The sequence below is a fragment of the Lepidochelys olivacea genome (assembly GCF_965140295.1).
Source record: "Lepidochelys olivacea isolate rLepOli2 genome assembly, chromosome: 1".
In the NCBI taxonomy this organism is placed as follows: Eukaryota; Metazoa; Chordata; order Testudines; family Cheloniidae; genus Lepidochelys; species Lepidochelys olivacea.
In genome coordinates, this window is record NC_140411.1 from 34,336,197 (window position 1) to 34,361,829 (window position 25,633).

Sequence of the window (25,633 nt, forward strand, 5' to 3'; positions counted from 1 at the left end):
CTCAAAAACCAGTTGTGAAACAAAGTTTGCCCATCACATCCAGAGTCTCAGCGTCACTTGCCTAATTCTGAATCAGAGACAGCTTAGCCTCCAGCCTTTCAAGATCCTGCTTGGCTGCAATGCTCAGAGTTCAGACCATGCTTTGCATGTCCAGTTTTCTCTGCAAAATGATAAGAAATATCCTCACAACTGGGGGTGCTGAAATCTGCCCCTGAAGCAATGTAGTCTGGCTACAGCAGAAAATCTGTGCAGACTAAATCTGTTGTTTGAGAACCTGCAGATACCATAGGCACAGAGGAGGATTCTTAGTCTCTACTATTGAATAGCTACTTCAAAAAAGTCTTAACTGTTTGCAACTAATATTTTAGAGCCTGTGTCTTCTGCCACCACCATCTTTCTTCTCCCTTCATCCATCAGAAATTATCACCAGAATGACCTGAGAGGATGAAGCTGGGGAGGAAGATGCATAGAAAAGCATCACAGAATAGAGAAGTTCTGTATGACTTTAGTAAAACCACTGTCACATTACATTTCAGTTCTGAGTGCTTCAAAACCAGACTTAATGACAAATTGGGAGGGAGTTTTAAGAACTCTAAATGAGGGATTGATTTTATTTATAGACCTAAGTGTGTACATGTTGGCTGAACAGAGGGTAGGAACATACAAATATCTGAAATTTTCAGCACTAAGGATGGTGAAAAATTGCTTAGGATTGCACAGGAAGGTATAACTGGATGTATAACTGGATGAAATTTGAAGGAAAAATTAGGTTGACTGTTGTAAAAAGCTTCCTTGACACAATAAGATTCTACTATGTAATAGTCTCTTAGGGGAAGTCATAAAAGACCATCAACTGGGTCATTTAAAACTAGAAAATGTATCGGGGAATTATTCAAAGTAAGAGGACAGAGATGAGATGATTCAATATGTGTTTTGTCATTTAAATATGTAGGGTTCTGTGAAAGCAATATCGAGTCATCTCAAGAACATGAGTTTAATGTGCCTGGACTTGTCCTAAAGATGAGAATAAACAACTATAAAAAGTGGAGGTGAAAATCATCAAATTTTATCTTCATGTTTGGATTACTGCCATTTGGAATGAACAGCTGTGTTTTGGTACCACCTTTAAACCATAGAGACAGCATTTCAAAAAATGCATGTACAAGTTGAGCGCGTGCTTTCTTGAAAATTTGAGCATACTCTGATCCCACAACAATAGCATCTGCCTATTTTGGGCTTCTGCCTCGCAACCTGTGGAAAATCAGTGCAGGTGTATGGTCTGTAGTGCCGTGGTTTGCAGTGGGTTACAGGTTCTGTCAAATTACTTTCAGCATGTTTTCTTTCCTTTCCTGTATGTTTGAATGTCATTTTAAAATGTACATTTTATTCTTTTGACTCCATAGCTATGAATCAGCGCATCAGCCAAAGTGCTCCAGTGAAACAACCACCCCCACTGGCTCCTCAGAGTCCTCAAGGTGGAGTGATGGGCGGGGGCAGCTCCAATCAGCAGCAACAGATGAGACTGCAACAGCTGCAGATGGAGAAAGAGAGGCTGCGACTGAAGCATCAAGAACTGCTTCGGCAGGTGAGGCCACAGGTTAGACACAGACTTCCACTATATTTTTTGTATGTTTTTGTTGTTGCACTTACGTGGCAATTCCAGCAAGCGTAAAGCACCAGAGACCACACAAGGACTTGGCTACATTCATTATGATGTCACCTCAGTAGCAGAAGCTCTCGACCAGTGGTTTTCAAACTTTTTTTTTGGCGACCCGATGGAAGAAAATTGTTGATGCCTGCGACCCAATGGAGCTGGGGATGAGGGGTTTGGGATGTGTGAGGGAGCTCAGGGCTGGTGCCGGGAAAGAGGGGCTCAGGTGTGGGAGGGGGCTCTGGGCTTGGGCAGGGGGTTGGGGTGCAGGAGAGGGGTCAGGGCTCAGCTGGGGATGCAGGTTCTGGGGTGGGGCTGGGGATTAGGGGTTTGGAGTGCAGGAGGGGGCTCCAGATTTGGGGGGGGGGGCTCAGGGCTGAGGCAGAGGATTGGGGTGTCAGCTTACCTCCGGTGGCTCCCGATCAGCTGTGCAGCCGGGGTACAGGGGCAGGCTTCCCGCCTGTCCTGGCACCGTGGACTGCACTGCGCCCTGGAAGTGGCCAGCAGCAGGTCCGGTTCCTAGGTGGAGACGCACAAGCAGCTCCACGCAGCTCTTCCCCGCAGACACCACCCGCTGCCTAAAGGGAGTGCGGAGCCAGTGCTTGGGGTGGGGGCAGCGCGCAGAGCCCCATGGCTTCCTTGCCTAGGAACCGGACCTGCTGCTGGCCGCTTCCAGGGCGCAGCGCCTTGTCAGAACAGGTAGGGACTACTAGCTTTTATTGGCCAGCCGCCAGGGTCCCTGGGTGCTGAGCAAGGCGACCCAGTACTAGGTCGCAGATCCAAAGTTTGAAAACCACTGCTCTAGACTTGCTAGATGCAAGAGTTTTTCCTAAGCAAAATTCCCAAAGAGCAAACATCTTCGCTAGTTGAAGTGTCATTAGGGTGGTACAAGTAAGAGAGCACCACAGAGGAATGATCTCATTGGAGATTTCTCTGAGAACGTTTTTCACATCCAAAGAGCTCAGACTCAAACAAGAGCCAGAGCGGCTGGTTCCTCACATCTGCTTTGTCCTTCATTTTAAGGAAAAACCTTTTCAATATAAACTTTTTTTTTAAGTATGATTTTAGAACACATTGCAATCCAAAGGATACAAAAGTGTTTTTCAAGTTACATGCTCTATGAGGAGGAATCACCTCATTACTGAAATTCATCCACTTCCAAATGGTGTGCAGGCTGAACAATTGAATAGGCTTTGCTGGGTTTGGACCCTGTTGTTCTCTTGTGTCTAGGTATTTTAAACCTGGTGCTTAAATGTTATGCCATTCCCTCTAGAACTTTTCTAGTAACAAAAACTGGTCATTGAGAGAACTAAGGTTTACGTATCAGATTGGTTGGTCTGGGAGGCAGGAACCCTGGATTTTGAATCCCAGCTCTGACTCCCTTTGTGGCCTTGGACAACCCAATTAAACTTTCCACCCAAGTTTCTCCATTTGTAAAATGCGGTAACGTTTATTTACTATCTCGCAGGGTATTGTGAAGATTAATGGTTGAAAGCACTTTGAAGATGGAAAGTGCTGTAAAAATATTCACTATTCAAATAGCCCAGTGTTTTCAAAGGATAACAGCAATATAAGTAGGAACACTGTAAAGACAAAAGGAAAACATCATGCACTGTAATTTAGTTAAGCCAGCTTTCAACATGGGGTAAAGGTGCTCCAAATATCCAGTCAGTAATGAATTAAGTATATTGATACGCTAACTAAACACACAACCCATTATAAGCAGCTTCTTTAAATGAGTTACAGGAAGGAAAATGTGAGGAAAAAAAAAATATATATATATATATATGTGAGGCATTGCTTATATTGCCATCATAAGGAAGGAATTCCAAAAGTGTAATTATTTACTTACAAGCAGCATACTTAACAGAGCATTTAACATGTTCTTTTTTTACTTTGTTTTAACTAGCTTTTAATTTAACAATTTACCCAGATTCAGTTGTAGATTATGGACTTTGTTAGTTTTGAAACTGGGTAACCTTGGGGAAGAAAATCCAACCAGACCATGATGTCTGTTTCTACAATCGCCACTTTAAAAGTTCCATTAACATTTTTCTTTCTGGGTTTTTGGTAGAAGATTGGCTACCATCTTGTCCCAGAAATTTAGGTTATCTTCAGTTTTGTAGCACTGATGAAGAAAGCACTGACACCCTAGTCTTTTGTTTTGAGAAAAACTTTTAAAGTCTTGTCCTCTTCCCTTTCCACTTTGGTGATGGGCCTTATATCAGGAGAGAATAATATCTTCATGCCCTCTTCCTTTTTCTTTGTCACCTGTGACATTCTGTCCTTGACCTGGAGTCTGACTCCTATTGTCCCTTCTGAACTCAAGGCCTGTTTGTAGGAATCTTTAGCATCTCTTGATATAGGTTGGGTCATCTTTAAAATTCGGTACTACTTCTTAAGGTGTGCCTAAATAAGATAGCATCAGGACTCCCTTTCTGCTTAAGCACCCAGTCCTCTGCTGTTCCTGCTTCGCTATTAATCCTCCAGCAAATGTCTACCCTGTGCTAGCATGCTTCTAGATGGGCCTTCTAGTTTTCCTACCTCAGCTCTCCTTGAGAAATCTGACTAACTTTGAATCAGGTGACCGTCAGTTCCCTCCATGTTCTTCTTCGCCGTTAAGCTTTTCTGTCATGTTCACATGCTCCATAAATCTTTGAGTTTTGTTTCATTGTAAAGTGATTTTCATCAACTCTTAAATCCCTTACCTTGTCTCATCTCGGGCTGTCTTGGGGACTTGATACTACAAGATGGTGTTTGTAAGTCAGCCTGCACAGCCAAATCGTGTAGCTTAAAGTAATTTTTATCCATCTTATTTTTTACTCTTAGGCATTGCGGAATATCAATCCCAGCACAGCAAATTCTCCAAAACGTCAGGTAGGCTCTTAACTGATGATTCAGTGTAATAAGAAACAATTAAAGTATTAAATTAGGCTAGCTGAGGAACTTGTTTTACGTGAAGCCATTCTGAATAACAGCTGGCTCTGCCATACACCTTTTTAAGCCACTGCTCTAGTTGTGATCCCTAACATCAATGTTGAGTGCTTCATTACTTCATCATTATTTCAGTATTTTAAAGTGAACATGGAATTTGTTACGCTTTTTGTATTGCAAAGAACTTTCTCTTGTTTTTCATTCTTGATGATATTGAAATTCCAATTCTCATCCCATCAGAATAGACGTGTAAGCAAACCTCCCATTAAATGTAATGTAGTAGCTAGTGGTTTTTAAATACTCTTCAGATGTGAAGTATATTCTGATCAGCACAGTGTTTATATCTAAAACAAACATTATCTTGAGATGAGTACCCTATACATTCTTTCATTGAATAAAAGATCACCCAGAATATTTACAAGAGTTTTTCTCTCTTTTTTTTTAAGGTGCGTATATATAACAAGATCATTGAGAATAAATTAAACTGCCAAAATAGTTGCTGGAATCAGATAATGGGCAACATGGAAATCAAAACTCAGTCATTTAAATTCTGTAATTAAACAAAAAGAACAAGGAGTCCTTGTGGCACCTTAGAGACTAACAAATTTATTTGAGCATAAGCTTTCGTGGGCTAAAACCCACTTCATCGGATGCATGCAGTGGAAAATACAGTAGATATATAAATATACACACAGAACATGAAAAAATGGGTGTGTATATCTATATATCTTCCTTCTGTATTTTCCACTGCATGCATCTGATGAGGTGGGTTTTAGCCCACAAAAGCTTATGCTTAAATAAATTTGTTAATCTCTTAGGTGCCACAAGTACTCCTCGTTCTTTTTGCTGATACAGACTAACACGGCTTGCACTCTGAAACCTGTAATTAAACAGGCACTTATAGTGCACCAAAACCAAAACAAACAAAAAACATCAGTGCAAGAGGAAATTACCAGAATTTAAGGCGTAATAGTTTTCTGAATACATAACCAATTGAATGTGAATTCCTCTCAAACCATTGGGAATTGGAAAGCAATGTAGTGCTGAAAAGGTGGTTTTCCCTAGATGTGTTCTTAGGACTGAATTGTCTTCAGAACTTGCACTCGTCATATGTTTATTGTTAATATACCCATTCGTTGGACAACACTCATTGGTAGTTTGTGTGTAGCATATACAAGCTTTGTGCTGTGCTTTTTACTGGAAGAAAATGTAGTGTAATGAAAGCCTATGTATTCTGCATCCAGACTCTGCTGAAAAATAGTGTCAGAATCCATCACCTTAAAAAGTAAATTTCTAGTCCTTATAGTTGCAAAGAGAACCTTCAAAGTAAGTAGGGGTTACGGTGGACGAGAAGCTGGATATGAGTCAACAGTGTGCCCTTGTTGCCAAGAAGGCCAGTAGCATTTTGGGCTGTATAAGATGGGGCATTGCCAGCAGATCGAGGGATGTGATCATTCCCCTCTATTTGACATCGGTGAGGCCTCATCTGGAGTACTGTGTCCAGTTTTGGGCCCCACACTACAAGAAGGATGTGGAAAAATTGGAAAGAGTCCAGCGGAAGGCAACAAAAATGATTAGGGGACTGGAGCACATGACTTATGAGGAGAGGCTGAGGGAACTGGGATTGTTTAGTCTGCGGAAGAGAAGAATGAGGGGGGATTTGATAGCTGCTTTCAACTACCTGAAAGAGGGTTCCAAAGAGGGTGGCTCTAGACTGTTCTCAGTGGTAGCAGAAGACAGAACAAGGAGTAATGGTCTCAAGTTGCAGTGGGGGAGGTTTAGGTTGGATATTAGGAAAAACCTTTTTCACTAGGAGGGTGGATTGGAATTTCACTGGAATGGATTACCTAGGGAGGTGGTGGAATCTCCTTCCTTAGAGGTTTTTAAGGCCCAGCTTGACAAAGGCCTGGCTGGGATGACTTAGTTGGTGTTGGTCCTGCTTTGAGCAGGGAATTGGACTAGATGACCTTCTGAGGTCCCTTCCAACCCTGATATTTATGATTCTATGAACCTCATGAAAACACATGTTGTGCTATCTCCTTGAGCCTGCGAACAGACATCCCTTCAAAAAGAGCTTTCCCGTTTATCTATGCCATGGCAACTCTAAAACCTAACTGATCATTTAAAATGCCAACATTTTTTCACTGATAATTTTAGGAGCGAGACATCACTGTTGGATGCAGTTGTGAAGAATGGAACAACTGGTTGTTAAGGTTTGCTGGATGAGGAAGTAATTTAAATCCTTTCCAGTCATCACAAAATTAAGTTACCTAAACCCTTGCTCACAAATGGATGGTAAAGAGGAGCTGCTTCTCCTCCCTTCCCCCCCATCCCAAACTGCCTTCCACGCCTTCCCATGTACAGAAGCCCCACCTTATTCCAACCCAACTGTCAGAACTTCCACCTTCTCTTCCTTTCCCACAACAGCTGTTGCAGATATTTGACAACACGAAAATATGCAGCAAATTGAAAAATTTGGGACAGTATAAATACCAAAACAATGCAGAAAATATTATATGGAGTATTTTCATATTTAACTCAAGTAAAAGTGTCAATTTTTTAAACTACTTTTGAATTTCTAGTTAACCATGATAAAATGCAACAGAAACCAGAGGGGCCAGAGTGCAGTTATGGGGTCTTGAGTTTAATTAGTTGGGTAGATTAGAGCAGCTAAAAATTATGGATGGTCTTGGAGTCCTTAGTGATTTCAGCATCTTTGCCTTTAATGACATTTATAAGTTAGCTGAGGACCTCTTTGCCACGTAACAAGCATGAGACTATTCTCAGCAGTTGTCCACCCTCAATCCTATTTTATGGTCTGGGATTGGTTAATGAGGCATGTGGCAAAATCAGGATTAAAGTCTGATTTATTAAATTCAGGTTTATATTGGGGCTCAACTTTGCTCACATCAGGTCATGGGACCTATTGTGTACTAGTCTTCCTTTTGGTTTAAAGGACTTAGGTTTCAGAGTTCTCTGAGGTAGACAGAACACAGCCAGTAGGTCACTCTGTTGATGGCCTGGAAGAGGTTATAAAGCGTTTTTTGTTCTTGACTGTTAATACAGTGGCATCTAAAAGTGCCTTTTGTTCATGCTTTCCTCACCTGTCACTTTAGTAAGATGATGATCTGCTGCAGATGGAGGAGGAAGATTAGAGAACTACTAATGGAAATGGTGCTCTAAAAGTTTCGTGGAAGTTTTAGGTCCATGGCTCTAGCAATAATATAATTGAAGTCACAATCAGCATAACTAATCCAGGTTATGAACAGCCTGGTGAATCAGGGCTGTCTTTAGTCAGAAATAATAAACTTCTTCAGTAGACGACTACTTCTTGTCAGGTCATTCCTCTGTTTTGTTTATTAATATCCATCATCTTTAGACTGGATTAGCTGCTTCTACATCTGGTAGATGCTTTTTGGGGGTCAATCACGATATCTTCTCTAGCTGAGTGTCAGCTTTTTTTCACAAAGCTTCAAGAGACATTGAGAGTGCTTCATGCTTGTGACCAAATTGAATTCATTGCCTTTATTAGTGGGATCATTGATCTGTGTTTTGGTGGCATCTGTCACTGTCTCCCCTTGGGAGGTCGGAGCCATCATCTCTCAAATGATCCCTTCTGCAAAAATATGTCTTGATGCTGACCACTCATCAACTATTTCCGTTTTGGGAATGGATACTGAGAACTCTGTGGTAAGGTGGCTTTGACTTTTACCTGAACACTTAGATAACCTTGACACCTTTCAGTCTTCTCTGAGATCTGAATATGGTACTGAGATTGCACTGGTTTTGTGGGTTAATTCTTTTAGCTGTCAGCTGCCTTGGATGGGATTAAACATGAAGTGTTTGAGTCTGCAAATACTACCAGTGGCTGGGTTTTTTTTCAGTCAGGGATCTGAGAAAGGTGGTATTGATCAGTTGCTAATCTTTGTGAAGGGTACTGCAAAGGGCTCTATGTTTGAGAAACTCAAGTCCCTCGACATAACTCCTATACATGTCCTAACAAAAAATCCAGAACATCTGAAAGCAGAAGTTGCAACTTCCTTTTCAGGTGAAGATAGAGGAAATCACTCTCAGCTATTGCTCCTACTTGGAAATCCAGAAGCACACCAAGGATTTATATAGGGACTTATACCAACTCATGACCGTTATCAGAGTGCCTAACAAACATCTGAAGTTGCAAATATTAACAAAGAGTAAACCTATCCCCTCAGTTGAGCTACTGACCGTATCATTTCTGGATGGTTCTCCCCACCACCAGCCCAGTTGATATCACCAATATCTTACTGGAAGTCAGCTTCAGCCAGCTGTTATCTAATCTCCAAATGTGGCCAGAGTCTGGGCAAGTAGAGACCCGATACCGCCAAGGTCCTGTGAAAAAGGTAGAGCTGTATATCATCACTGATATGATTGCAGCCCTAAGCAGCATGCACTCCTCCACCAGTAGGCTCACATACCTGTTTAAGATAAGAACGTAAGAAGGGCCATATTTGGTCAAACCAAATGTCCATCTAGCCGAGTATCTTGTCTTCTGACAGTGGCCAATGCCAGGTGCCCCAGAGGGAATGAACAGAACAAGTAATCATCAAGTGATCCATCCCCATTGCCCATTCCCAGCTTCTGGCAAACAGAGGCTAGGGACACCATCACTGACCATTCTGGCTAATAGCCATTGATAGACCTATCCTCCATGAATTTAGTTCTTTTTTGAATCCTGTTATAGTCTTGGCCTTAACCACATCCTCTGGCAAAGAGTTCCACAGGTTGATTGTGCAAAGAAATGCTTCCTTTCGTTTGTTTTAAACTTGCTGCCTATTTAATTTCATTTGGTGACCTCTAGTTCTTATGGTGTTAAGAGAAGGAGTAGATAACACTTCCTTATTTACTTTCTCCACACCAACCATGATTTTTAGACCTCTATCATATCTCCTCTTAGCCGTCTCTTTTCCAACCTGAAAAGTCTTAATCTTCTTATTCTCTCCACATATGGAAGATCCTCATCCTTGTTTTAAAAAGCCCTGCACAATCCTAGCTCCTGCCTGTCTCTCTTCTCTGTCTCTCCCCATTCTCATCTGTGCCACCTTCCGTATGGTCCTGTATAACTGGACCTCTCTCCCAGTTCACCATACCTCCACACTATGGTCCTTGCTCTAATTCAAATACCTCTCTCAAATTGTCTCCTCTTCTACCAGCCCTATTAACTCCTGTTCCTCACCCACTTTGGAATGAGAATTAACAAAAGGGGCAAGAAATTATTTTTTTAGAAGGAGATGTGAGAGAGACATGGCAAACGTCACTATTTGCTCAATCACATGCTTTTGTTTTTCCATATTTCTTATCTGCTTGTTGCCTGCTTAAATCGTAAACTTGTCTGAGTAAAAGCATGATCTACTTACACTTTGCTACATAAATAACTAAGAATCTTTAAAGAGTGGTTGAGTTTCTTCTTTTAATTATTTTAAAGTTCATTTTAGCTGGCTCTGTCTCTCTGTCCTAATTTGTGTGCTTAATATGTGTATGCCTAGACCCAGTAGGTGTGTTTTGTAAATAAACATTTTAAATGCTAATAGAAACACTGAGGTAGATGGAAGTAGTATCTCACAGAACTTTTCATGTATTTTTAAAGATTAGCTAGGCAAATAAAACTACAGAAATATCATTTTCTAAACTTTGTCTTAACTGCCAAACATATTTAGCAACTAACAGATTTCTATTTTCTCCACACTGAGCTTTTTCAGAAAACAAAACACTAATAATGTATAACTTTAAAATAAAACCCCATTGATTCTTTATTTAAAAAAAAAAAAAAAAAACCCCAGATCAATCAGGCAGGAACATAAATCAGCATTTTCTGGTTTTAGAATAAACCTGGGGGGATAAAAAACATTAAAAAATAACACTTTTGTATATGTTCTGGAGGCAGTTGTGCTCTGAAGTTGGCGAGCTTAGAACTGATTCTAAAGGAAATTTTTTTCATCAGAATGTTCCACGACTAGGACAAATGACGAGAGCTGGTAGTGTAGACATGTAGTTGGTGTCTGGTACATTATACTGACACACAGCTTTCCAGCCAGGTGGCAGGGAATGGACTAGACTCCAGACTTCAAGCAGGGATGCTGGTGTTGGCCATCCCAGAACTTTATGGGCTATATGTTTTCACTGCCATAAAAAGTGTGTGTTTTATAGCAAGATAGCTAAATCAAGTTAGTTATCTCATTTTAAAATCCTAGTGGGGACAAGGCACTGTAGTATTACCTCAGTGTTGCTAGTCAAGATCTGCCCCAAGTAAGGGAGAGACATAGTGTTGACTGCAACTAGCTTCATTGAGGTAAAAACTCAAGTTAGCTATTTCACTGTAAAAATTCATTTATTTATTTGTTTATTTGCAGTGATGACATTTTGGCTCCAATAAACATTTTTGATCAACTAAACTTAAAAAAGGAGGGGAAAAAATCAAACAGTCTTTGCGACTTCTGTAGCTGTCTCATGTCTCCCTTTGTGTGATCTCCTTGTGTTTGGGAGAGAAGATGGTCCATGACCAAATGTCATATCTCGAGAAATCACCCATTATATGACCAATTCTATTGAGGAATCTAATCCTAGATTAGACGGATCAAAAATTCATCCTAAAAAAATCACGGTGAATTTAAAAATCACATTTCTGTCTGAAGTTTGTTTTATAGGAAACACCTAAAATGACTGTCTACAAATTAGAGGCCAAACACTTGTTTTTTCCATTTTGTTTTGTGCATTTGACAGCACTTTGCGAATAATCAATCACATTTTATCCCGTGTAGAATAAGTATTTTCCTGGTTGTATTTCTTCCTCTCTCCTCTTGTGGTGTGAAACTTTAAAAAAAACAAACAAAAAAACCCAGGAAAGTGTGATTTTAAATGTACACAATTGGTAGGGAAACTCTGCATTACGTATAATGTCAGAAACTGCTTCTTTTTTTAATTGACTAGATTTCAAGTTGGCAGAGATACATTGGTATATTTACTTTGGAGTTTTCCTTAAATACTGTTCATTCACGAAGTCCCCAATCCAGCAAAGCAGCTAGCTGTTTGAGTAGCACCATTATTCTGAATTAGACTATTCACATGCTTAAATTTAGGCACATGCTTAAATAAAATAGTAGTTTAATTTTAGAAAATTAGTCATTTTTATATAACCATAACAATAAATTAAACCCATAATTTTTAGAAAAACTTATTTAAAAGTTCTGTGTTAAGTTTTAAAAACATTTTAGTTTGTATGGAGCTGAATAATCAAGGTATTTGTACAGTTACTTTGGATCACTAGAAATAACTTTGGGAAAAGCTATCTCAGTAGAATCAAGCTGTCATTATTTATTGCTGGAGTTCCTTCCCAAAATCTTAGGAAATTATAAACTACTTTTTGTTAGCAAGTGGCATTGCACAGAATATATAAGTAATCAGAAATATTGGCTTATTGTCTGTATTCAAATTGTTGAATAAAGTGACTTTGGACCTTTTTGTCTAGAAAGACAGTGGTATTCTATGTACTTGGAGGTTAATTCTGATAGACTGTCTTGTCTTAGGCCCTGAGCCTGAATTGTACATCATCTGCACAAAGCCCCATCAACCTCTGGGGCTCAGTGTGGGTGCAGCAGTCTATCTGTATGGTGCATTATGCAACACCACCACCATAGACCCTGATTCAGGAGAGTACTTCAGTACATGTTTGAGTACTGTCAGTGTGAGACTTCTTGTGAGTTCTTTGGCAGAATGTTTCTTCATAAAACAGTGTATGACTGTCTCTAATGTTCTGTTATTTCTGTGTAGCTGAAACTTTTGCCAAAGCATAGAGGTATATCCATCAGAACTACAGCTCAGTTACTTGGTGAAGATTTGATGAAGAGGTTGCTTGATCTCACGTATTGCTAGGAAATGTGAAAAATGTTATGGAGAACACTCTAATGCACTACTTTCAAAAGTGTCTAGAAAATCTAAATGAGATGGGATCTGAACAGTTGCTGTCCATGAAAGAGTGTCCTATGTGGTTGAATTCTGGGCGGCATGCTGTCTGGCAAAAGAATGTATAAGACGCAAAATACGTTCATTAGGTTTACTGCAGAGGTAATGTTACTTTTCAGCTTCATAGGCACTGCTGTTATAAATTTTATGTGGCTTCTGAAACTGCATATCTAAGCTCCTTGTTGAGAAAAATAAATCTAAGTTACATTTGTTTATTTGTTTAATGTGTGGTGAAAGTGTTATTAAGAGGTACGTGCTTTTCTGTTAGTTCAAATGTGGGAGGAGTTGGAGTATCGATGACTGGAATTTACACAGTACAAAATGATATTTGTTTATATATGTATGACAAAAAATAAATAAAACCAAGTACTGTCCCCATTGGCAACAGAACAAATTTTTAATGGATTTGCAACAAAAAAAAAGCAAAATAACATGACGTTTTTTCACCCAGTCATAGCAATAATTATTATTTTAAAAAGCTATTTGTGTCCAAACCCCTTCCCCCCCACCCCCCCCCCCAAAAAAAAGAAACAAGTACAGAGAAATCAGTCCACGGCGATTGAACCCACTGTCTCTCCTTGCATTTTTTGTATGACTCCAGTGCCCTAAGAACACGTCTTTGTGCCTAGTACAGTTATACCGTACTGCACCGAATTACTATCAGTTCTTTAAGAGCTGGCACCTGTGGATGCACATGTGTTCTAGGTGCACAGAACCAGAAATTCTTCAGTAGCCATGTCTGTTGGTCTGCGCCTCCTCATGCTCCCAATCAAGGGCATACAGTGCAGCATGGACCAGCTCTCTCTCCGGTTTCTTTCTACCACTTGTGCTCTGGAACAGAACCTTCTGTCTCTGTCCTCTTTCCAGCATTCCTGGTTGATTTTCAGACCTGTGAATAATTGTAGTTTTTATATTTAGATAGATTAGTTAGTTTGGGAATCAGGGTGTCTCTTCCCTTCGTTCCCACACAATTTGGGGTACCAATCATGCCCAAAGCTCAAGGCTTCAAACCCTGCCTGGCCTGCCTACAGGTTTTCCCAGTGAGTGACCCGCACAAGAGCTGCCTGTACTGCCTCAGGGAAATGCACATCCCCTTGAGGTGTGGTATCTGTTGTGTTTTTTTTCCCCCACACACCAGGCAGTCTCAGAAGTTCCGACTCTGGAGACACCTTCTGGAGCTATCCATGAAGCCCTATTTGGCCCCGGGGCCCTCACGCTCCCCATTTAGCCAACCTGAGCCTCCAGCAGCACCCCTCCAGCTCCAGGATCCATTGATGGTTCTTCAAGTGATGATCTCCAATTATATTCCACTGAGGGGTTACACATGCGCGACATGCGTCTGGAGTTGGAGCATTTGAAAGTAGTATCTGTTGGTCCGTGCATGCACCCTGGCTTGCCTAATACTTCCATCTGAGGCGATAAAGGACAGGGCGGGCTGACTGCATCTTCAGTTTCTTCTCATTGCCGCATGGTCCACGTCAGAACTCTCTGTCTTTGCCTCTGATGCACGTCTAGAAACAATAGTTGTACACAGTTTTTAAACAGTTTTTACAGTAGTTTACAAGGTTTTATTTCTTTTCTAGTTTTTAAAAGTTTCTAATAGTTACTAGCTTCAGTTGTTTTAGATAAACTTGGGGTTTTCATCCCCCACCACCACCCCTGTGCTCAGATTCCTCCATGCCCAAGGACTCTTCTAAACAAAGGCATGAGGAAGGAAAGGGTAAACACCTTCATAAAAAGAGGAAAAAATCACCCTACAAATGCTCAAAAAAGTGGTCTATCTACCTCTGACACCACATGGGATTCCATGCCCTGGATCGGGTGCATCCAGAGCTCACAAAGAAGAATGACCACTACCTATGGTGCCAGGAGCAATTAATGCCTCCAAATTGCACTCTCAGAGGCGAAGTTCAACTCCAGCACTAAGCAGACATGAAGGGGACCGTTCTTCATCTACATGAGCAGTACCAATCCAGCAAGTCCCCACCACCTCCCAGATGGCATGGGCAGGTCTGGTTTAAACCCAACACACCTACTAGCTCTCCTCCAATGAGAATTTGATAGGCTTCTCAAGCGTCTAGAAATTTATACGGATCCAGAATCTCCAATCTTCTCACATCTGGTTCTGCTGAGAAACATCCCAACTCCATCAATGTGATGTTCGTTGGTCCTGAGTTCCAGCCGTCAGGTGGGGGCACTAGCACCGTTGGTGCACCATTTATGAGCTCCTGTCCCTGGTGCATCAGAGTCGCGTCATGTGGTGCTGTCAGCCCCACCATTTGAGCCCGATGACTCCTGTCCGTCAGCCAAAAGGTATCAACAGCAAACTGGCAAAGAACCATCAGCCTGGCCAGAGCTTCCAGAGTTACCTGGATGTCTCTGCCTCATGGCAAGCCACACTATTGGTCAATGAACCAGTGGTACCCACCTCTATATTGCAATGATTTTGGCCACTGACTATATTGGGTCGCTAAGATCCATATTTTCAGGAACCAGAGAGGAGCCACAGTCCTTGCAGGAACCTTTGACTGACGAGGAGCAATCTGTACTGCCAGATCCACCAGCAGCACTTCTTGCTCTCCCCAGATGAAGTACTGACACCAGCATCTCCCTTGCCTCCAGATGATTACAAACAGTACCTGGACCTCCTAAGGAGGATTGCTGACTCCCTTCAGATCTTGCTGGAGGAGGTTCAGGAACCTACCCACCAACTCCTGGACATTGTCCAGCTCCCTCCAGCCTCCACCTCCAGCCCTTCCCATCAATGAGGTCCTATGGAGCCCACTAAGGGTATGTCTACACTAGGGAATAAGGTCTAATTTATAGAAGTTGTTTTTTTAGAAATCGGTTTTATATATTCGAGTGTGTGTGTCCCCACAGAAAATGCTCTAAGTGCATTAAGTGCATTAACTTGGCGGAGTGCTTCCACAGTACCGAGGCTAGAGTCGACTTCCGGAGCGTTGCACTGTGGGTAGCTATCCCACAGTTCCCGCAGTCTCCGCTGCCCATTGGAATTCTGGGTTGAGATCCCAATGCCTGATGGGGCTAAAACATTGTCGCGGGTGGTACTGGGTACATATTGTCAGGCCCCCCTTCCCTCCCTCCCTCCGTGAAAGCAAGGGCAGACAATCGTTTCGCGCCTTTTTTCCTGAGTTACCTGTGCAGACGCCATACCACAGCAAGCATGGAGCCCGCTCAGGTAACCGTCACTGTATGTCTCCTGGGTGCTGGCGGACGCGGTACGGCATTGCTCCACAGTAGCAGCAACCCATTGCCTTCTGGCAGCAAACTGTGCAATACGACTGGTAGCCGTCATCGTCGTGTCCGAGGTGCTCCTGGCCACGTCGGCTGGGAGCGCCTGGGCAGACATGGGCACAGGGACTAAATTTGGAGTGACTTGACCAGGTCATTTTCTTTATTCCTGCAGTCAGTCCTATTGAACCGTCTTATGGTGAGCAGGCAGGCGATACGGATTGGTAGCAGTCGTACTGTACCATCTTCTGCCGGGCAGGCAAGAGATGAGGATGGCTAGCAGTCCTTCTGTACCGTCTGCTGCCAGCCAAAGATGTAAAAGATAGATGGAGTGGATCAAAACAAGAAATAGACCAGATTTGTTTTGTACTCATTTGCTTCCCCCCCTCCCCTGTCTAGGGGACTCATTCCTATAGGTCACACTGTAGTCACTCACAGAGAAGGTGCAGCGAGGTAAATCTAGCCATGTATCAATCAGAGGCCAGGCTAACCGACTTGTTCCAATAAGAAAAATAACTTAGGTGCACCATTTCTTATTGGAACCCTCCGTGAAGTCCTGCCTGAAATACTCTTTGATGTAAAGCCACCCCCTTTGTTGATTTTAGCTCCCTGAAGCCAACCCTGTAAGCCGTGTCCTCAGTCGCCCCTCCCTGCGTCAGAGCAACGGCAAACAATCGTGCATCTGAGTTGAGAGTGCTGTCCAGAGCAGTCACAATGGAGCACTCTGGGATAGCTCCTGGAGGCCAATACCGTCGAATTGTGTCCACAGTACCCCAATTTCGAGCTGACAAGGCCGATTTAAGTGCTAATCCACTTGTCGGGGTGGAGTAAGGAAATCGATTTTAAGAGCCCTTTAAGTCAAAATAAAGGGCTTCATCGTGTGGACGGGTGCAGGTTTACATCGATTTAACGCTGCTAAATTCGACCTAAAGTCCTAGTGTAGACCAGGGATAAGAAAATTTGGTATATGGCTCAGAAGACTGAGAAAAAGTACTTTGTTCACTCCAAGAGAGCAGAATATTTATTTTTCCAACCCTAATCCCAACTCATTAGTGGTCCAGGCAGTAACAGAACAGAGTAGACTGCTCCAGCCCAGGTTATCCTCTCTGGACAAAGACATGAGACTGAATCTTTCTGACAAGAAGAATTTCTCGTTCTCTATTATTCCCCACAGTGAATTATCAGGCAAAATAAAAAGTAGCCAGCATATTGTTCCTGAGCTACTCAAGGCTTCAGCTCCAGAGGGGATGCTTTCCTGGTGCAGTGATTGGACCCACTGGTGTGTTCCTTCCCTCCCATACTTTGCTACCTTGCATCCTCAGGATGATCAAACTGGACAAGGCAGCAGTGATCCTCATAGCTTCCTAGCAGTGGAGGCTATTCTGATTCACCACTGTCCAGTTGGCCTCCCACCCATGCATTCACCTTCAGCCATTCTGGAACCTACTGTCTCAGAACGAGGGCAAGACCAGTCCAGCTTTCCTCTTTCTGACAGTATGGTTTTTAGATGGATGAGGAACATAGGGAAAGACTGCTCATAGGATGTCCAATCCTTTCTCTACAAGGAAGTGCTATGCCACCAATTGGAAGTGATTCTCCCTGTGGTGTCAGCAGAACCAGTTACCTCCTGAGAAATCGGGAATCCCTCTAATTCTGGAATATCTTCTTTCATTGAAGACATCTGACCTGTTTATCAATTCCCTAACAATACATCTGGCAGCTATTCATGCCTTACATCCTCCGATGAAGAACTGCGCTGTTTTCACCCATCCCACTACCATGACCGTCAGAATGTAAACCTGTCCCCACTTATAAAGCTGAGCCTCATCCTTTCCACTCTTACGAGCCTGCTATTTGAATCTTGAGCCTCCTGCGTCTTACATTACATCTGTCTATGAATGTAGATAGCTTGGAGGACTAGAAGCCCCACTCACTTGATGTACACGGGGCTCTGGCCTTCTACTTACACAGGACAAAACCGTTCTTGAAGTCTCCAAGGTTATCACTATTGCTGAAAGAATGAAATGGAAAGCTTTCTTTTCCCAAAGACTCTGAATGGATTTCCACCTGTGTCCTCCTCTTTATGATCTTCTCAAAACCCCTCCTCAGGGCCCATTTTATTAGAGTGTAAGCAGCCTCAGTGGCTTCTCTGCGAGGAATCCCTCTGAGATATATACATATAGAGAGAGAAAGAGAGCAGCAATTTGAGACTCCATTCACACCTTCACCAGGTATTATACACTAGTTCAAGCTTCAGCTGAAAATGCTTCCTTTGATTTAGTGATCCTCGCGTCTGTGGTGCATCATGCTTCCTCACACCCACCTTCTAACTGAAACACTGTTTTGGACTCATCCATAGTGAATACCCCTGTGAATCAGCACTGGAAGAAGAAAGGAAGGTTACTTACCTTCTAGGAAGTGGAGTTCTTCAAGATTTGTGGTCCCTGTGGGTATTCACATTCCACCCTCATTCCCTTTTGCTCAGGTCCTCTTTGGATTCACAGAAGAGCAGGAATGGAGTGGTGTTTGGTCTGCATTACTCCTTATACCCTCGGTTGGGAGCATGAGGTGGTGTCAGGTGCAGGTGTTGACTAATGGGCTCTATTGATGAATTTCCAGTTCCAAGAGCACATGCACACCTGCAGAGAGGTAACACACATCTTGAAGTTACCGTCCTTTACTAGTGCTGCTTTCAGCCGTAGTAAAATGTATTCACTAAGTGTTCTGTAATATAATCTTTCCTCTACTTTCACTGCAGTCTACCCAACATTCAGATGTTATTCCAATTAAGCCCCCAAAATAATGCAACAGATGTTGTAAGGGACACTGGTATTAGAGGAGCTTTTGTCTTTTTAAAAGACTAGAAGACCTGCAAAACCAATTCAAGCCAGCAGGCTGCATATTAATCAATAGTCCAAAATTAGTGCAGATCTATGGAAATTACAATTCTTCCACAATTCTTAGGTTTAAGGTCATTTTGAGGAGTCCATTCATATTTGGCAATTGAATTTTGTAACCTAGTTGGCTTGTGCATACAAAGTGTTAAGCAAGCATGTTGAAAATAAACTTTTTTGGATAACTATCTGTATGTAGTATCACCAATACACTAAGACAATTTACTGGCTGAGCAAGGGCAAAGTTATTACTGAATTCTCATAAAGGTTTGAGAAAACAGCTTTTCTATTTAATATTAACAGCAAGCAACTGTGAGACTAAAAGACAGTGGGAAATTAATGGGTGACCCATTGCAGATTACTAGATGTTATGCATTAATGAGTAAGGCTCCGATCCTGAAAACAGAGGTACTAGCATGACCCCCTGATTCTGCCTTCCAACAGAATCTAATGCAGGATTGGATCCTGGAATTTTTCACTAGTACTATAAAATTTTGTTTATATTCTGAAACAAAGGGGTTGGTTTCCCCAATGCAGTTTAGTCTTAACTAATTTCTGGTGTTCTTATTATAGCTGGAGTATAGGCCTTGGTGTATATAAATGATTCATGGACCCCATCTACTCAGGTTGTCGGTGAGGATTGAACCCAAATTGTGTATCTGAAAACGTGAGCCATTATTGCTTGAGATAAAAGACATGTCTGTTTGTTTGCTGAGAGGCAAGAGCAGACTCTTAAACCTCGATATGTGGTGTAACTACTAGAGTGGGACTTGGGTGTTATTCTCAAAACCGAAGAGGAGATGTTTGCCTCGTCTTATACCCAATAGCACAGTGGTTAAGGTAATCATCTGGCATGTGAGAGACCAAAGTTTGAATCCAGGTCTCTCCCCCAGGTGAGCATCCTAACCACCAGGGTGTTGGTTATTCTAGGGTGGTGGTGCCTCTATCTCTCTTCTTGAAGCTGTTCCACTCTGTATAAATAATTATTCAATTTGGGCCAGTGAGAGTGACTCTAGACCGTTGATTATGGCATTCACCAGGGTGGGGGAATAGGCCTGGGTTCAAGTCCCTGTTCCAATGAATATTTAATTAGTTATACAAAGTGGAATAGCTTCAATGTGAGAGAGGCACCCTCCTCCCCCCAAATAGCCAGTAGCCTAGTGGTAAGGGTACTCACCTGAGGAGGGGATTTGCTCCAGAGTAGGGATTCAAATACGGGTCTCCCACATTCCAATAGAGTGTCCTAATTGCTGAACTATTGGGTATAAGGGAGCAATGTAACCATCACTTCCTCCTAAATTTGGGGAATCTAATCCTGTGTGTCCAAATTTCCTTTGCTTTCATTAAAACAAAAATGCTCCAAATCAAAACAGTTTTTTCTGAAATTTTTGATTTGCTGAAAATTCTGAAAAATTTTGCTGAGGTCTGACCCAGAATTCTTTGGAACTGTCTACAAACCAAGAAATCAATTATTAAAACATCTCTACTCATGTAAAAAGTGTGATGAAAGTAAAAGTAAAAGGCCCTTTTAAAAGAGTCAGTTTTTTCTAAGCTCCATTTTGAACAAGTTATACACTTCGTGAATATCCAGTGAAGCTGTTAAAAACTTGTGTAACTGTAAAATAAACAAACTTGAAAAAGACCAGCTGGATAAGTTACAGAATGCTGACCTCATTTTTTTTTTTAAAGTAACTTTATCTAAGGAGTTGACAGATCATTTTGGTCTTGTAAATAATATCCAAAATTAGAATTTTATACTAACATTGCGAGTGTTAAGCCTTTATTTTCCCAAAGGTAGTTAGAAAAGTTTGACATACTTACAAAAATAGGAAGAAATCAAGCCATAGTAATCTCAGCCAGAATTTTGTCAGACTTGTATTTTTGCATCTAGAAGGTCAGATAGTTCAAAATAAAGAGCCGTTTTTTAAACATGAATATAAATAATATATAAATAAATGATGATATATTTTTTCATCAGCCTGTAAGTAATTAACATCTTGTTCTAACACTGGTAAATCTTAGCAGATATCAGAAAATGTAGAGTGAAGATCTAATATTCCTCTTTCCTCAATGGGAAGTGCTGGTGTGTAGACACAGGAACTCTTTGACACAAGAACTTCAGTGCAGTCAGTTTATATCCACACTTCATTAAATATGGTACAGTGTTCACACTTTTGGAAATGAGGTGTAGTTGAATCAAGGGGGAAATCCTTACTGACTGGGTACAAGCTTCAGTTACTCTGTAGATGGTACTCTATACCTCTGGATAGGCAAAACTGAGGTCCTCATATCCATCTTTTCCTGTATTAATGCATCTTTTTCTGATAAAATGCTTTTTTGGTTTCTTCAGTCAGATGTGAGAGTTCCTGTAGCTGAATACGTCTCAGATATTGCTGTTGCAGTTAAAGCCACTCTTTTTTTGACCAAATGGCAAAGGAGGCTTAGTTCCCACTACCTTTAGACTTCTCAAGAAAAAACAAGAAAGGCAAAGTTAACTTTTTAAAAACCAATAAAACTCTGTGATTGTTTGGTTTTTTCTTTACTCCCTTCAGTTTTATATTGATTCTTCAGCCAATGTAGAGATGAAATCTGGATCTTCTTTCCTGTCACTTTAGCACTATTTGCTTTTGAGAAGGACATCTGAAACTAGTTTTTTTGTTTGTTTTGGATTTTTTTAATATTAAATCAGTTGATGGTGCTGATTTTGTGTCTGTGACCAGGGCTTTTCAGTAAAATATTATTTTAGTTCATTGTTGTATATGGAGCACTTTTTAACGCAGCACCACAGAAACTGCTGATACTTAGCTCTCAGACGTGGAGATCTACCAGCATCCATTCCAGTTCAGAGTCAGCATACGTGTCTCCACCACAAGTTTGCTTGTAACAATGTCAAATGAGGGGTGAGAGAAAATTGTAGACTACTACATTCCATCAAATGTACTTGGTAGATGCATGAAAAGGGACAACTGCCGAAATCCCATGCGAGACCACAGTTAAACAAAGTATACATGGGTAGATGGCTGCACTCTGTGTAATTAGGAAAGTGCAAAACCCCATACCTGGCAAAGAGGCAATTAAATAAAACAGAGGAGTATGTAGCCACACCCTGCACAGCTGGAATCCTTATGTAAATGCAGTTATTTAATATGAACATGGTGAAAATTATTTTTAAAAGGTAGCCAAGGCAATCATATTACAATAGACCAGGGATTCTCAAACTTCATTGTACCGCAACCCCCTTCTGACAATAAAAATTACTAGACAGCCCCAATGGAGAGGGGGCGCGGGGAGGGGACTGAAGCCTGAGCCCACCCAAGCCCTGCTTCTACAGGCAGGGGGCCAAAGTCTGAGCTCCACCACCCTGGGCGGGGGGGGGACAAAGCCCAAGGGCTTCATCCTGGGCAGGGGGCTGTTACTAATAGAGGTGGTTGCACCCCAGGTGGTGGGGCACAGGCTTTGGCCCTGGGCAGTGGGCTTCGGCTTTGGCCCTGGGCCCCAGCCAGTCGAACGCTAGCCCTGGCAACCCTATTAAAATGGGGTCATGACCCACAGTTTGAGAACCGCCAGACTGATTCCCCTTCTTCCTCTCCACCCCAGCCCCCTCATGCAAAGTCTGGCCCAAGAGACCCAGAAAGGAACAAGTCTAAATGTTCTAAAAATTCATTAATCTTATTAACCTACCTCTTCTTAACTTCACAACTAATCTCACCCTTTCCCTTAGAGAATCAAAGGCTTTCTCATTTGTCCCTCATTATAGTTTCAGTCATCCAATAAAGAAACAGTTCAATGTGACTTAAACTGACCAATCACACAGCAATAAATAGTGAATAACACAAGCACTCAACGAACAGTTTACATGCAAATTTAGGCCAAAATTTACTCATTTGAAGTAATTATTTCAACAATTATGAGAAATCAGTCTGTTCATGAACAATTCCCAAACAAGAAAAAGAGTGAAATTCTTTGATCACATTGTTTGCAGCCACCTCTGTTGGTAATTGGATGTTAGTTTGCATGTGGGTGGTGTCAAATAACAATCTGTTTATTTAAATTAATATTTACAGTTAAGTCGTAATAATTGGAGAAATAGCCTGAGCTTGAATTCTCTTTATTGAGCAGAATGGGGATTCTTCGTTTCACTTTAGACATTTAGTAACTATGGAGATGTGTATTCACCTATACGCTGAAATGCTGATGATGTGCCTGAAACATCGCACTGAACTTACTAATGTACTCATTTCTTGTTTTTTCAGGAGTTAGCTCTCCGTAGCCAACTTCCAACTATGGAACAAGACGGTGGCTCTCAAAATCCAGTGTCATCTCCTGGAATGTCTCAGGAACTGAGAACAATGACTACAAATAGTTCTGATCCCTTTCTTAACAGGTTTGTAGGAGAAGCTACTGAAAAGAAATTAAGATTCTGTTTAGTACATGTAATCATTTATTTTGAACATCTGTCTGTGCCAAAAACCACAGCTGTAATTGAATCTTTCCTTAAATGGCAAGTGAACTAAAAGTTAAGGTTTAAAAGCTTCCTCCTGTGGGAGGAAGTAAACTGTTCAGACTTGTAGGAAAGATTCTTATTCAAAGTCATAACATGTTTCCCTATGCATAGTCTGTTGACTAACAGTCACCTTAAAATTACTGACTCAGAAGAGCTTGTGAATAGCTTGCTATGAAATCAAATGGACTGTGAGGTACATTTACGACTTCACTTGGAGGTTAATTTTAAGGTGTTTTCACACAGAGTATTTAGCCTGGCAGTATTTTCACTGCAGTAGGATTAGTGCTAGAAACAGTGGTGGGATTTATTTTTAAATGCCGCATTGTTTAAAGTTCATTTGTTGGTTCAAGGAGTTGACATTTTGGATTGTGCTTATGCAAAGTGTCAATGAAGAAAGGAGAAATCTGTGACCAGCAGATTTAAGGAAAATAAGGCGGAGTTTTTTAAATATATTATTGGCAAAAAGCATCCTGATAATGGTACAGATCCATTAGTAGATTGAAATGGTAGAATTATCAATAATACTGCACCAAAGGCAGAAGTGTTCAATAAATATTTCTGTTCTGTATTTGAGGAAAAAACAGATGATGTAGTACTATCATATGATAACACTCTTTTCATTCTAGTAGTAGCTCACGAGGATGTTAAACAGCAGCTACTGAAGTGAGACATTTTTAAATCAGTAGGTCCAGATAATGTGGATCCACAAATTTAGTTCCAGAAGACTGGAAGAAAGCTAATGTGCTAATATTAAAAAAAGGGTAAATGGGATAACCTAGTAGTTATAAGCCTGTCAGTCTGACATCAAACCTGGGCAAAATAATGGAGCAACTGATATGGGACTAGATTAATAGAGAATTAAAGGAGGGTAATTTTATTAATGTCAATCAACATGGGTTTATGGAAAATGGATCCTGTCAGACTAACTTGATAGTGATATTACAAGTTTGTTGATAGGGTAGTAGTGTTCATGTAATATACTTAGACTTTTGTAAGGCATTTAACTTTAAAAAAACCACAAAAACAAAACAAAAAAAACCTAGCACAATACAAAATCAAGGTGACATACATTAAATGGATTAAAAACTGGTCTCAAAATGTAAGAGAATCATTATCAAGGGGATTTGTTTCCAGTGGGGGGTCTTCCAAGGATCAGGCTTGGCACTATGTTGTTTATTATTTTTATCAATGACCTGAAAGAAAACACACAATCATCACTGATAAAGTTTGCAAATAATACAAAAATTGGGGGAGTGGTAAATAATAAAGAGGTCAGGTCACTAATACAGAACGTTTTGTATGTTTGATAAACTGGGCACAAGCAAACAATATGTACTTGAATATGGCTAAATATATGTCTAGGAACAAAGAACATAGGCCATACTTACAGCATAGGGGACTATCTCCTGGAGAAGAGTGACTGAAAAAGATTTGGGGGTCATGATGGATAATCAGCTGAACATGAGCTCCCAATGTAACACAGTTGCAAAAAGGACTAATGCGACCCTTGAATGCATAAACAGGAAAGTCATGAGTAGGAGTACAGTGGTTATTTTACCTCTGTATTTGGCACTGGTGCAACCATTGCAGGAAGAGTGTGCCCAGTTCTGGGGTTAACAATTCAAGAAAGATGTTGAAAAATTTAGAGAGGGTTCAGAGAAGAGCCACAAGATTGATTAAAATATTAGAAAACCTGTCTTTTAATGATTGAGCTCCTGGAGTCTGTCTATTTAGTTTAACAAAGAGAAGATTAAAGGATGACTTGATTAGAAACTGTAGGTACCTACATGAGGAACAAATATTTGATAGGTTTCAGAGTAGCAGCCGTGTTAGTCTGTATTCGCAAAAAGAAAAGGAGTACTGGTGGCACCTTAGAGACTCAAATAAATTGGTTAGTCTCTAAGGTGCCACTAGTACTCCTTTTCTTTTTGCAAATATTTGATAATGGCTCTTCAGTCTAGGAGAGAAAGTTATAACACAGTGTAATGGCTGGAAGTTGAAGTTAGACAAACTCAGACTGGAAATAAGGCATACATTTTTGACAGTGAGGGTAATTAACCATTGGAACAATTTACCAAGGGTCATGGTGCATTCTGCATAACTGACCATTTTTAAATCAAGCTTGGATGTTTTTCTAATAGATATGCTCTCCGAATTATTTTGGGGAAGTTCTATGGCCTGTGTTGTTCAGGAAGTCAGACTAGATGATCACAGTGGCCTTGGAATATATGAATCATTGCTATTTGTGTAACTTCTGCACAGTCTCTCAGATGTTAAGGGCAGTTTTCACTTGGCTTGTCACAAATTTAATGTTTTAGGTCGATTATGTGAATGCTTACTAGTTGCTGCTAGTGTTTGGGAGAAAATACTGCAGCTTGAGACTAGTCCTACAAGATATTTGCG

The 25,633-nt window shown here is 41.1% G+C and overlaps 1 protein-coding gene across 8 annotated transcripts in view; it reads left to right on the plus strand.

The window, feature by feature from the left end:
- The window catches only part of YAP1 (Yes1 associated transcriptional regulator), a 139,749-nt gene that overhangs the window by 104,115 nt on the left and 10,001 nt on the right, over positions 1-25,633 (plus strand). For 2 of the 8 annotated variants that reach the window (XM_084627662.1, XM_084627666.1), the window contains 3 exons: positions 1,404-1,597; positions 4,481-4,528; positions 22,980-23,110. In XM_084627662.1, coding sequence (XP_084483788.1) covers positions 1,404-1,597; positions 4,481-4,528; positions 22,980-23,110 — 373 coding nt within the window. The remainder of the gene's footprint in view (positions 1-1,403; positions 1,598-4,480; positions 4,529-22,979; positions 23,111-25,633) is intronic. The other 6 variants (XM_084627663.1, XM_084627667.1, XM_084627664.1 and 3 more) reach the window with 3 other exon arrangements.